Source organism: Andrena cerasifolii, chromosome 3 (assembly GCF_050908995.1).
Source record: "Andrena cerasifolii isolate SP2316 chromosome 3, iyAndCera1_principal, whole genome shotgun sequence".
NCBI lineage: Eukaryota > Metazoa > Arthropoda > Insecta > Hymenoptera > Andrenidae > Andrena > Andrena cerasifolii.
In genome coordinates this window covers 12,750,271-12,763,625 of record NC_135120.1, presented here as the reverse complement: position 1 = coordinate 12,763,625, position 13,355 = coordinate 12,750,271, and the positions used below count along the sequence as shown (strand labels likewise).

General features: G+C 43.4%; 1 protein-coding gene across 3 annotated transcripts in view; it reads left to right on the top strand.

Moving 5' to 3' along the window:
* The first annotated feature begins 2,674 nt into the window (after nt 1-2,674).
* Nucleotides 2,675-13,355, top strand: part of Kcnq (KCNQ potassium channel) — a 90,160-nt gene continuing 79,479 nt past the window's right edge. For all 3 annotated transcript variants that reach the window (XM_076807699.1, XM_076807698.1, XM_076807697.1), the window contains exon 1: nt 2,675-3,852. In XM_076807699.1, coding sequence (XP_076663814.1) covers nt 3,540-3,852 — 313 coding nt within the window. In that variant the 5' untranslated portion in view covers nt 2,675-3,539. The remainder of the gene's footprint in view (nt 3,853-13,355) is intronic.

The following is a 13,355-nucleotide window of genomic DNA, read 5'->3' as shown; positions in this document are numbered from 1 at the left end:
GCATGGAATATGGTATTGCATATTCAATGTCACATTATTACTGTCACGTGCTCGTGCAGGGGTACAGGGTCACTTTTGACCCACCCTGACAAGCCACACATACTACTTATTAATTATCACTTATCAGAAACTGTTTTCTTTACATTGGGTCTTTACACACAAATTCCATAAGTGTGTATAAAAGCTATAATTCGCATGGATTAAAGGAGTCGTTAAAGTTTTGTTCTTTTTTGCGACGATCTTTAGGGATATGAAGGTGTTCCAGTCCAAATGATACATTAATGAAGGAGGAAGGGGGCTTGTGACTCGATTTTATTAAATTCTGCGAGCTTTATAATTGTAAAATATTGAAATCCCATTGACGTTGCTCTGAATTTCTCTGAATTTCGAAGCCGAAGTTTGCCCGGCTCTGGGCCACCGTAACGCGAGTGGAAAGCGTACCGCGCGCGTCGACGTGACGCGGCTAACGGTTCGCCAAGGGGCACGTAGAGGGGGACCAGATGAAAACATTTTCCTCCGGTGCCTAAACGGTGCGCGGCGTGCCAGCGCCAAGCCACCCCTATTCGGGGCTGCGGTGGGTGGCGGAACTACAGGGTGGCCAAGAGCCACAGTTGGTTGCGGGCTGTCGTCATGAGCACATTACGCGACTTCGACCTCCACCACGCGACCTCGTGTCCCCGTGTGATCCCGTGATCGAACAGGTGCGCGTTGTGATCGCCATCCCTCGATCCCTCCAAGGGATCCTCCAGTTCTCTCGTGCTTCCTTCGTGTGATTTCGGGAACCCTTCCCGCTGAACTAGCACCCTCTGAAACACGAGCATCCCCTTGCAAAACACCTTCCAGCCCCTCATCCACTCGTCCCCCGACATCTTCTTGCTTTTTAACGCGACGTTGCGTGGAAGGATTAGTTTCGGAGCGTCCCTTCACTGTCCTGTAAGAAGGGTTTCCTAAAAGAAGCTTTAGCTTTCGGGATAACTGATTGCGTCGATTCTTCCGCACTCGGGAGGTGTCAGAACAGCTGTGGTCATCATAGAGAACGTCCATGCGATTGACCGCACTTGGCCTACCATTTTGAATTGCGTTTGTTGAGCCTTACGTAACGGGAACTGAGAAATGGGGGAGAGGTCGAAGAGGTCAGTCAGAGGCACATGTACCACAGCGCGGCGTGCTTCAGTGGGACTTTGAGGATCGACCCCTGCGAGTTGGCTTGTGAAGAGCGTTCATCGTGATCCGAGGTTGCAAGTGTAGACCCGGCTGAATCGAGCAGCAACATTTGTATTTAGGCGACTGCGGCGAAATAGTATCTTAAATGCGAGAGCAAACTCGCCGCGGGAAGTTTGAATTAAAATTTTATCGAGCCGATTGCAGACGACGGGGCTGATAGAGCGGAGGTACGCCCGCGGTACGTAATCCCGTCATTAAACCTGGGTAAGCGTGATGTGGTAATCGAGTCTCGAGGGAGAGAAGTCGTTACGTTCGTCGGACGCGTCGAGTGGCCACGGATTCCCTCTCTGAGAGATTGCAAGATAGCGCGGACTCCCATGAAATTCTATCGACGAGAAGAGAATGCACGGCCCGTGATCGAATCTCTCAGAATCCAACGAAATCCCCTCGATCGCTCGTCGTAGAGAGGACGTCCCACGTGGAGGAGTGCCTCGGACGTTGCCGGAACTCCGCAACCTCGTGAATCCTCCTCTTCCATCTTGGCCGTGGAGCAGCGAGCGCTGCATCGAGGAAGGGGAGCGTGGAAAAGAGTTTCGTATCTCATTTCGGAGTCTCAGCTGAACGTCGGATTCTAGAGCGATAGATATAGGTCAGAGACGGCCGAGTGTGCGGGGCACTGTCGAAACGGGACGGTGGATCGCGTTTAAAAAATTTATGAGACGCTTGAACTCGCCGGGGCGGAATCGCGAAAGGTCAGAGGACACCCGATCGTGGGAAGTGAGGTTGCCTCCGTGTCCGCCGTCGATACGCGCCCCTGTTCCAAGCGGCACGTCGTTTCACAGGGCTGGGACGGTGATAGAGCAGGATATCTGGCCCTTGCCGTTGTCTGCGCCCCTGTTGGCTTCGAAACTGGGCCGCTTGTACGGTGAATGAAAAAAGTTTCGGTGCCTCGAAACACTGTGCTCGCGAGCGAAGTTCGAGGTGACGTGGAGGATCGTCTCGAGGCGCCCGGAGTCAACTTTCCGATAGCGGGCAACCTGCCCGACACTTGGACATTCTTCGTCCACGGAGAGACAGCTCCTTCGGTCGTCCCCCACGCGCCTCTGTGCCCCGAAAGCGATTTTAATACACGCAAGTTTCTGGCTCGACGCTGCGAAGGAAGAATAGTAACATAGTGCACGATCTCCTCCGAAAGTCGAGAATCGTTTACGATTGATCGCTGACTGTCCAATGTCGCGGCGCGTCGCAACGATCGGCAGAATTCACTTTGCAAGAATGCGAATCGGGTCGTTTAAGTCGCTGCGGGAAACCAAGAGGTGTAACTCCTTTAAAAGAGTGTCGAGGTGAGTTCGGAGGAGTTGGTAACGCGGGAGCAGGCACGTGAAGCGAATTGGAGGAAAGATGCCAAGAGTGACCGAGCCTGTTTCTGTTTTTGGTTAAACGATTTCCGGGAATTCGGAGAAAGATTTGGCGAAGCTTCTCCCCTTCATCCTGGAAGAATATACGAGGAGGGAACGTCGAATAGAGACCTCTCTGCCGAGCGATGCTGATTTTTCGAAAACAATATCCGTTCTTCCATCGTTTTCCTCGTATTTCCGATCGTACCTTCCACCGTGGACCTGCACAGTAGCCAGCTTCGTGATCGTGTGACGCTGACAGAGCAAATTGTCTGCGGACGTGGGAAACTCGGTTACGAGAACTAATCGCCTCTGCGGGATTGGACGAAACCGCGGACGAGAGAACGATACCGCAAGCCCGTGGAAAAAGCCCCTCGGCAAGACAAAGGCGAGCCGAAGGAAGCTAGATAGCGGAGTCGCAGGGTCCAAGGGGAGCGGGCGAAACGCAAATGAGCGAACCAGAGGGAAGTTGAGAAGCGTTCCCTTGCAAACGGGCAGCGGAAAAGAACTCGCTGTGCAAGGCTCGGAACGCCTCCAAAGGGAGCCGTTCGCATCGTCCGGGAACTAAAACGAACACACCATCGTCAGTTGCTATCGAAATTTAAAGCCAGAATCTAGGTCGACCCAGGCTGCGATCATCGACGCTTAGCCCGAAAAATAACGCCAACGATCCTATGCGCATCACCAAATAATCATCAACGCTTGATCTAAACGCTAGCCTAACTCCCCAACTTCTATATTCCACCATAAGACTATTTCCCATTTCCAGTCCGCGAGTAAGAATTGTCGAAAGGTGTTCCCGAGCCCATGAACCGAGTGCCCCTCGAACTGTGCCAGTTTCGCGGCCAGAGGAACGCTGTGGGGTGAATCGTGCAGTGGTCGCGGACCCCAGACGACCATGGACAGAAGGGCTGCTCGTCTGGTCGTAGGAGAGGTGAACGGTCGCTGGTGGATCACGAGCAGCAAGACAGCCTCGGGATGCTGCACTCTGTTATGCTAGGTAGCGGTCCTGGCCGTGGCAGACACGAATGGTATCCGGGATTTTATCTGCAGCGTCGACGACTTGGATGCAGGATGAACCGTGGCGAGCAGGAGACGCTGTTTAGGCAAAGCCGCCAGCTGACGAGGATCGTGCCATCCCCCGAGGACCTGGTGCTCAGCGTCCTTAAATCGCCGATCAGCCAGCACCAGCAGCAGCAGCAGCGACAGCAGTTCCATCACAGCCACCACTCGCACGAGCACCATGTTAACTGCCAAGGTCATCAGAATCATAAGAAGTGCACGCATTCAGGTACAATTCGGAACGACTGTTGTCTTTCGATGGACATGGCGGGATCTCAGGCTGGTCTCTGGGGGATAATGGGGCATCTGGCTCACGTATCGGTGGCTTTGATCGATGGTTTCTTGTGGTGAATGGGCACGCCACTCGCGTGGACAGCACCGAGGGTTTTCTGATTCTGTTGGGCTGGTTTGGTGGCTTCGAGGGATAGTTCGAGGTCGGTTTTCGGTAGGTTGTGGCGGAGTTGGTTGGGTGTGCTGAGGGGTTGCAGGTATCACTTACTGGGAGGTGAAAGGGGGTGATTGGAACGTGAATATATATATAGAGATATGACACTTAAATGTCTTTTCCAGCTGTGATGGTACAGGAAATATTTTGTATGTAATTGGGATGTGATCAGAAATGGTATTCCTTGCAGATTTGATACCATTCAAATTATGTACATGTGAAGAATATATTTAGGTGGGACACTCTGTTTTGTCATTCACATGGAATCTTATTTTTGGTATTAAAACTATAGATCAAGTGCTGTCATTGTAGTTATCAAGAAGCAAAAGCAACTTATTGTTAGTGGTTTTCGGAATTCATTGTTCTTCATTCTGAATTCTGAGTCACAGTATTTTAGTATTCTCCAAAATAATTCCACTTGAGATGTTATACTTTCTGAACTCGTTTACATGTAGCATCAGTAACTTCATTATAAAATTCTTTTATCTATGACATGCAACCAAATTAGATAATTTGTTACTCCAATAGTTGCCTCTAAATATTTCAATTGAATGATACTCAGAACTGCTTAAGGAGTGTTGCTTATTGAGAGACTTCGGGAGATTCTAGAAAACAGAAATTTAGAAAAATATCTATAAACGTGCAGGGTGTATCATAATCACAAAATCGACAATTCTCGTTGCATTTTATAATAAAAATTCTACAGCGTTCTTCCCTGGTGTATGAGTGCATCCTTTTTTCGCATTCATCATTATTTCCCTTTCATTTACTCAGTGTACATGACAATTATTTTGAGTGATGCTTTAAAAAAAAAAATCGGAAACTGCGCGCAATTTCTCGCAAATTGAACCAGTAATTCTCTTAACACCGCTTCTCGCCCTCTCGAATGTCAATTCCCTCGTATTTCTTTGTAATTACCGCAGTTCTTTCGTGATTTCATTCGCTGCCCTTTCAAGTCATCGCGAGTTCTTTACACAGCGTGATGCCCAGTTAACGTCCCTTCCGATTTTACTTCGAAGTACGGGACACCCAGTATAATAGAGCTGCAGTGTAACGATCTCTCAGTTCCTGGTGAGTCTCGAAATCTCAAATCCTTGTTCAATTAACAGGCCTCTCGTAAGGGAATACGTAATCGAATCAGGTACGCGTGGATTGCGTTCCCATACGAAACCATATTACCAGAGCCTAACTAGTTATTCTCTATTCTATTACATATTCCATATTTTAATTTATTGATCCCGTTTATGTTTGCTCACGATAGCAAGACTAAAAGGTATTTACTACTTGGCTTCGAGAAATTAGTTTTCCATGCTAGATTCATTTATTTCTGTGAGTAATTAGTATTTCAAGTATTTTCATGAATTTCCAGATATTTCCACTTCTAATAATTTTTGTAGTAATTTGTGTAGGAAGTATGATATAATAAAAAAGTTTAATATAATAATGTCTTTTATAACAATATACACGTAGATTAATTAAGACCTAGTGGAATCATTTTCAGTTGAGAAGTTGGAATGGATGTGAATCCAACCTGTAATGAATTATAACAAAAATAATTGTGAACTACTTAAGCTTTCCATAGAATTTGTAAAACCTGTGGTGTTTTCATTTTATTTTAGGTTCTATTGCGGTGTTTAATAGTATTATTAGCAGCGAAATTAGATTACACCTCAGCATTGATTTTCAGTTAAGCGATTCGATATGTCCAGTCTGATTGTCGATGCATAATAAATTGATCCCCTCCTGCAAGTCAAGTGAAAGCCCCAGTCACAGAGCGCAACTTGTAATTCTTTTTATAGTAGCACCGCAGTCCATTATTCGGTTCAGCAACTCACGCCAACTGATCGATTTGACAGTCATACGCCAGGGATTTCGTGTAACACTGCAATCAGTAAATTAATTTCTCGAACATAATCAATACACGGATGACTACCTAATTTAAAGTCAGCGAGAAATGCTGTACAAATAATAAATCCAATGAGACACTAATCCCCATTTCTTTGTAGAAATATTCTTTGAGATTGAGTAATGCTCTTTTTAGAATAGTTACGTATTCATCTCCACTTTGAACAAAACATTCCGTCCAATTCTTCTTTTCTTCGTGTATTTTGTTCAATCCTTGTATCAGGCTCTCTGGAAACGACTCAAATATTCTATTCAGATTTTATCACGTTTGTGTACTCGGTACAGGGAAATGACTGCTAATGAATATCAAATTCCAGTATAAATCGAAATTATGAATCAGATTGAATCCTCCAATGGGAGCTCTCGAAGCTGTAAATCATTTAATAACATGCATTATCACCTCGTACGTATTGCAAACTGTAATTCGACATAATCTGCTCACGAAAACGATTCGGACGAGCTATATCCGTTGAACGTGTTCGAATAATTTCAATTGAACGTGTTTGGATTATGTTCGTTCAACCAATAAGTTTCGGCGACCCTGTAGTTTGTAAGGAATTTCATTTGCTACTTTGACAAAAGTTGTAAAGGACAACCCCATCAACAGTTCTCTTCTAGCATGGAAGGGATGGTTCTCTTTTGTTGATGTATTCTTTGTTAGTAAACAAGAACGTGCTTTTTCATACGAGCAGTCTCGTTTACCATTTCGTGAATGGAAGACGTTGGTCCTAGATTCTCGACAGTACATCTTGTTTCAGGATATTAAGCCCTTATATCAGTAGAGATCTATCAGTCGATCTAGCAATAGAGATTCACGTGAGTGATATTTATTTATGGCCACTAAACACGTGCACAGTTTCCCCTTATGACATTATTGAATCTTCTTTGTACCTCGAGCACATTTCCTTCGACGTTCTAGAAAAGCATTTTATACAAGTATTTTCCAATTGTCTGTAGTCTGAAGACGCTACGTTTGCTATATTACTTTAGTTCAACTAGTGTGAACCAAGGCACTGAAATATTATGGCTTCAAAAAATCTTGCAATTCGCTGAACCAAAATGACTGGACGGTCACTTCGAAGTTTCTCGAAAAATTTCACAATCTCTTACCTGCTTTACGAGATGCACTTATTCTCCTTGGTGTGGGTGGAAGAAATATAGTTACTTCTTCCGCTGGAGTAACTTCGAGCGAACTGATATGCCCGGAAGTTACTAAGTTCTCAGTCAGGTCCGCCGGTCGAATATGCCGGGGCCACTATTTCACATTTTCATAAAAAATCGTCCGCGATTCGTAGCTGGCTCTGCGTGTACGTTTCCTTCTTCACCAACCAAACAAGTGCACTATTATTTTTACCATTTTAGGGACTATGCCTACCAAACGAATGCAACCCAGCTATTATTTCAATTACTATAATTCACGTTTACAAATTCTATAGTAATGAGCTGTAATACGCAGCAAATGACAATTGCTACTCCACATTTCGTTGGAATCAAGCATCACCAAATTGTCACGAAATAAATGAGTCCATTAACTTTTCCTGTACGAAACGTGTACGTCCATTAAACTCTCTAAACATCTCGTGTCCGCACTTGGAGGTATATTCTCCAACAATAGGTGGGATAATGATAGGCGACTGAACATTTAGCATAAAGGGAGTCACGATAATCATATGGCGGTCAAGGATAATTTGCGACATCGAAAGGGTATAATCTAGATCGAAGCGCAATTATTATATTATCGATTACGAATACGAACGCCATTGACCTTTCTATCTGACCCTGTAGACCATCTTGGTGTACTCCACTACTGGTCAGTGAGAATAGACTAAAGCCATGAGAATACACAGATGGCAGTGTTAATATTCACGGGTCCCTTGTCAACGTTCCCTTTATACCATTTTTCACTGGTGCTTCTGATTCTCCGACGAATAGGAAATGCAGGCTCGATTACTGTAGTCCCAGGGCGCTTCTAATCTGGTATTTCATTCATTATCGAAATTAATGAATTTCTCTAAGCCCTGATCCCTGAAAACTTCAAACGAGTTCTAAGTATTCAGAATGTATGTTCTGCAGATATGCCTCCTGGTAATTAACCCTCTGCGCTCTTACTTATCTCGCTAATAAACCGCAGATTTTTTACAATAGAAAAAAATGTGCTGCGGTGATTTCGAAAAGAATAATTCATTTAACTTCTGAACACTTTTAAAGATTTAAAGACATCAGCATCTTCATTTCAAAGACTCCAGTGTCTTTATTTTAAACACTGATGTATATTTAAATTTTTCTCAAAAATCTGTAGAAATTACCTTCGGAAGAGTGAAAATAACAGCAGTTTCCCCAGTTTTTGTAATAAAAAGCAGTACCCACGTACCAGATACAATTCACGTCTATACCCTTCTGCCCGGGGCTGGCGATATCGCATTCTTCGATTCATCGAACGGGTTTCTCGTTGACGAGGGAAATTTGGGTTAGAGAACAACGCGTATCGGCGAACGAAGGACGAATGCTGCCCTCTTCTTCCTCCTCCCTTCGTAAACCAGCTAGTCCCCTTCGAACGTGGAAGAGAGTGCTCCACAAAGAATATCTCCCTGCCTCGCTATCGCCCCCCCGAACTTCCGATTCTTCGTTCGTTAATGTCCCAGGGAAATTGCACGTAATCGTTGGGATTTATCTGGATACGCTATAGAAGCGGCTGCTCTTCGGAGAAGACAGGAAGCTCGCGCGATGAGCGTGCAGATAATTCGAAGCAATTTATCGGCGTAGCGTGTGCAGTAGTGTGCACCAGTAGCACCACCGCCTACGCGCACGGCTTGTGCATTTTTATTTCGATCCGTGCGGCTTGGTGGTTGGCGATGCATCGAATAGTGTACAGGATAATACTTTACAGTGTAAATCTTCATATGTGATGAGATGAGGAAGGGATACTGTAGGAACGTGGGTTGTGATTTTAAGAATTTCAGAGAAGCTACCTTTTTTAGACCTTCGGATTCCCTAAATATTTATCATAATTATTGTTCCCACTTTGTTGGCAGTTTCAATGTAGCAGAGGTACGTGGAATGGTCGGCTACTTGAAAATTAAAAAAAATCGAGAATTGGAAGCAGATTAATTTTTTTTAAATTTATTCCCACCTTTTCCCGAAAATTCGTTATCACTATATTATAGGATATTAGAAACCATTAAATTTTTAATCAAACTTTTAGCGACATCTTTTACGGTTTCGCAGATATTGACGATAATATGAAAACTCCTAATTTCTCTGAGGAGGTGTTGTCACCCCTAAAACCGTTTCATTGCGGAAACAAAAAATGGCATCGCTTGAAGTACACTTTTGCAAAATTTCAATTTTTTTGTTATTCTCGAGTTGACGAGCACCCCTCGTCAGTTGTATAATTCAAGACACTTTGTATAATGAATAGAAAAATATCTGATACCCCGTTTTCGAAGTTACATTAGCAGTTCAAAAGCACCCCATACTTGGTACAGGATGTTTAGGCAAAGTAAACCTCTAGGTGAACAATTTCAGGCTTCCCCAGCTTGTAATTCAAACTCTGCATAGTCTTAACCAACGAATGGCCGTCGAGAAATTTTGCCGTGGGTTGTTGCACCATGGTAACTTTGTTCCCTAGTCGTTGCAAGTTTCTTGTCCTTCCTTAGAGACGACTCGCGTCCGTAGAATTTCCGTCTGGTGACGTTTCTTCTTCTCTTAATATCTTGTCCCAGAGCCTTCGCGCGATTCGTATGCCGCAAACGAGTCGCTTGAGACCCAAACTTCGGAGACGAGTCGCTTCTTGAAATTTAAATTTAATAACCGCACCAAGCTGCCAGATTTGGTCGGAAGAGTGTAGCAACCCGGTGCTATTGTGTGGTTTACGGTGTGCAGTAAACTGGGGGAGCATTTGAAGCTTCATTCGGTTTCGTACAACTCTTTCTGCAGCTGTTCCCAATTTTCTGAACCATCAAGGTGTTTGTGAAGCTCAATGTGGGATGATTGTCAGTGGCAAAGCTTCGAGTTGGTCTCTGTCGTGTTTAATTCGACTAATCTGAAGCTTAAATGAAGATAGCGAAATATTCTGTTTTGCTTGAATATATTTCCCAGGGAATTACGATTAAGGGGAATCCAGTTGGAATGCTTCTAGCAAAACTGTTAGCTGTGATTAATTTTTCGAAGAAAGGGATCCAACATTTTTTCTAGGTCATAGAAAAGCCACTTGAGTGCAGTTGAGTCCACTGTTCAGTTTATTAATGACGTCGCTATTAGGATCACCTGGTACTGTGAAATATTCATTCTGCGTGGCGAATTCAGCTGTACATGTTATAAATTTATCACATTGATTCCTCTAACCTTGATCCTCAGTGACAGATACAATTCTACTAACTTTCCCACATCAAAATTCAGTGCAATTCCCTACAAAGTTCCAAATCTGTCGAAACATCATTTGACCCCCATTGGATGCACAGAACATTTCGAATCTGTATGCATAAATTTAACCGACGAATTAAAACGCCACGCTGCGTATGTGCATAATTCTCCAGTTACTTAAGAGACCGAATATTTCGAAAGCTAGTACTTATCCTTCCTCGCATCCCTTACTATCGCGTTTCTTGATCAGCACTATCAATCAGTCAAACTCCGAACTGTAGGCCTAAAACACTTTATACTCGACTGCAAACTGAGGCGTGCCACCTTTTCGTGTACCCTTAGGCACGTAGGATCGATCCAGCCCGTTCCGTCGATAAATAGATAAATCGTTCATCAAATAGGAATTATTCAAATATTTGAGGAGCCCCAAGCTGGCATTTGCAATTCTAACTGGCAGAAAGGTCGCGACGCGATATCTCGCCACGCGATATTCGCGTGTGAATGCATCGGCTGGCGATCAGGGCGGCCCATTTGCCAGCCTCGATAATAAGTTTCGTCGATAGACCGCCGATAGCTCGCCGCACGTTCTTTTTTGCCTCGCCATCACCGCCATCGGTTTCCTCGGTGTGTCAAGCGTTGGTGCGGCGTTTCTATTTGGCGGAGGCATAACGAGGACGACGAAAATTGTCCAGTGATTCGATTATCGACCGCGTACGCGACGGCTATATTTCTCAGCATCAATTGAAGTAACGGGATTGCAGGACGTGTCCTGTATCGCCCGGCCTCCTCAGCCAACCGCTTATCTGCCGTCGACGAGCAGCAGTGGCTGCAAGGAGTGCTGGAGGGCAATTTTTGCGATTCATTTTCGCAGGCGATGGATAGTCCGTGTCTGGTGATACGAAGTGCTGGTGGGATCATTTTTCTGCTCCCATTGTTGAAGTTTGGTGGTTGAAACTTATATTCATTCATAGGTTTGGTCACATAGACGACAGAGAATAATTTGGGCATTGAGAGCAACAACGAGCTAATCCTAGTACTCGGTAAACGGAATGGAGACGATCTAAAAAGTAGGATTTCAACAGCGTTTTGTTTTGCAGGCGTTGTTGCCGGTGCAGTCGTAATTTGTAGCTTCTGCTGGTATTCGATATGCTTCCTAACGAAGACATAATTAATTTTCCATTTGATTTTAATAAGTGTTGCACACAGGTGTGCACCACGAAATTTTAATGCAGCAACTGATTTTGTTATGCCATATGGTTTTAAATTGAAGAAAATAATTTTTCCTATTTTATATGATTAATACAGACTATTGAAATACATTACTGCTAGTAACTGAATTTCGCAAAAAATGTGTGTTAGTCCGTTTTTCTTCTCAATGCCTCAATTTCACTGAAAGTTTTTCGTAGCTCCTGTCTCTTATTTACATCGCCTTTTTATACCCATCTCTTGCCTAGTCCCTTCCATTTCGATACAAACAATAAAATTACCTACATGATGTGGGTGAGTGGATGCAATAGTCCTTCGGGAACGAACTTGTCTGCCACTGTAGGTGATAAATAATGCTTTTGTCCAAGGTCAGGGTTAGGAGCCTGAATGTTGGACGATATAGATTCTTTTAATGAAATTCGTTGGCAATGGAAAGCTAATACTTTGTAGTATTAGGTGATTTCAGTGTTCAAATAGTTTACCTTGGTGAAGTTTGGTGGTTGAAAATTAGGTGGTAAATAAAGCCTTCGTCGAGGATTAATCTTAAGAGAGTGAATGTTGGATGCACATTGATCTTTTTGATAAATTTTTATGGTGAATAGGATGTAAACACTTTGTGGTGTTAAATAACATTATTAGAAAGAAAATATTCCTTGTAGTAGCATGGTGGTGGAGAATTAGGTAAACAGATCCAGCTTTAATCCAAACTCAGTGTTAGAAGAGTAAATTTTAGACGACACGAGTTTCTGTAATATGTAAGATTTCCTAAGTAATGAAAAGTACCATCCAGCATAAAATAATAACACACCTCTCAGTACACCTTCAGAATTTTTATTATAGGGTCTTTGAGCTTGTATTTAGTATTTTCTATAATATTCCTACCTACTAATTCGTCCACTTTTACTAAAAAGTATATAATAAAAATGGTTAAACACGTTGCAAAATATATGCCCTCGAAGACCACGATAAATTTTTCGATCGCCATGGCGAATAAATGCAACAAGAGGCCATCCGTTCGTATTACTCCCTCGTCGACAAGCCTGAAATCCTCAGCCACGATTGCCCAGAAATCCTGTGTCCCCGCGGCACAAAAATCAGATCGCCTGTGTCTCATCAAGCTGTCAATAGCACGCGACAAGTAGACGTCGTGTGTTGTGGGTGGAAGAAGCACGGGGCGTAAATTAACAGCGTCACGAGCTAATACCTGTGAAAGTAGGCGAGACATGAAATTTTTCCTTTGTTTTCAGAGACTGTTGGTTTCGAAGAAAAGGAATTACATCGTCAAATTAATTTTTACCTAGGTGGATGCACTAAGGTCATTACAAAGATGTCTTTTTCTTTAAAAATGCTATACGTTGTTTTAAATATCTGCAATTTCTAATCCACTTCTTGTTGATTAAATTGGTCAGAAGCAGTGGCGATCGCAATAGAAAAATAGGAACGATAAACGTGGAAGTGTCAATTCTGGTTGCAAACAGACAATAATTTTTTAAATAATAATTGTTCAGTTGCATGTTTAATACATGGCTTATTGGAGGTATAAAATTATATATTATTAACAGAGTTTGAAATGCCATGATACATGCATCCATCGCGTAAATTATTGGCGCGTCTGACCACACACGGACTGGTTCTACTTGCCAGTCTTACTTAGTAAGGAATCAGGGTTGAAAAGTGAATCTATTCCTCTTTCTTTAGCCAGTGTGTTTTTATTATATTCGATGTATGCTCTCGATTGTTTATTTTACTCAAGAGATCAGTTAGAAGTGTAAATATTTAAAAACACATACATATTGTATGATCTACATGCATTC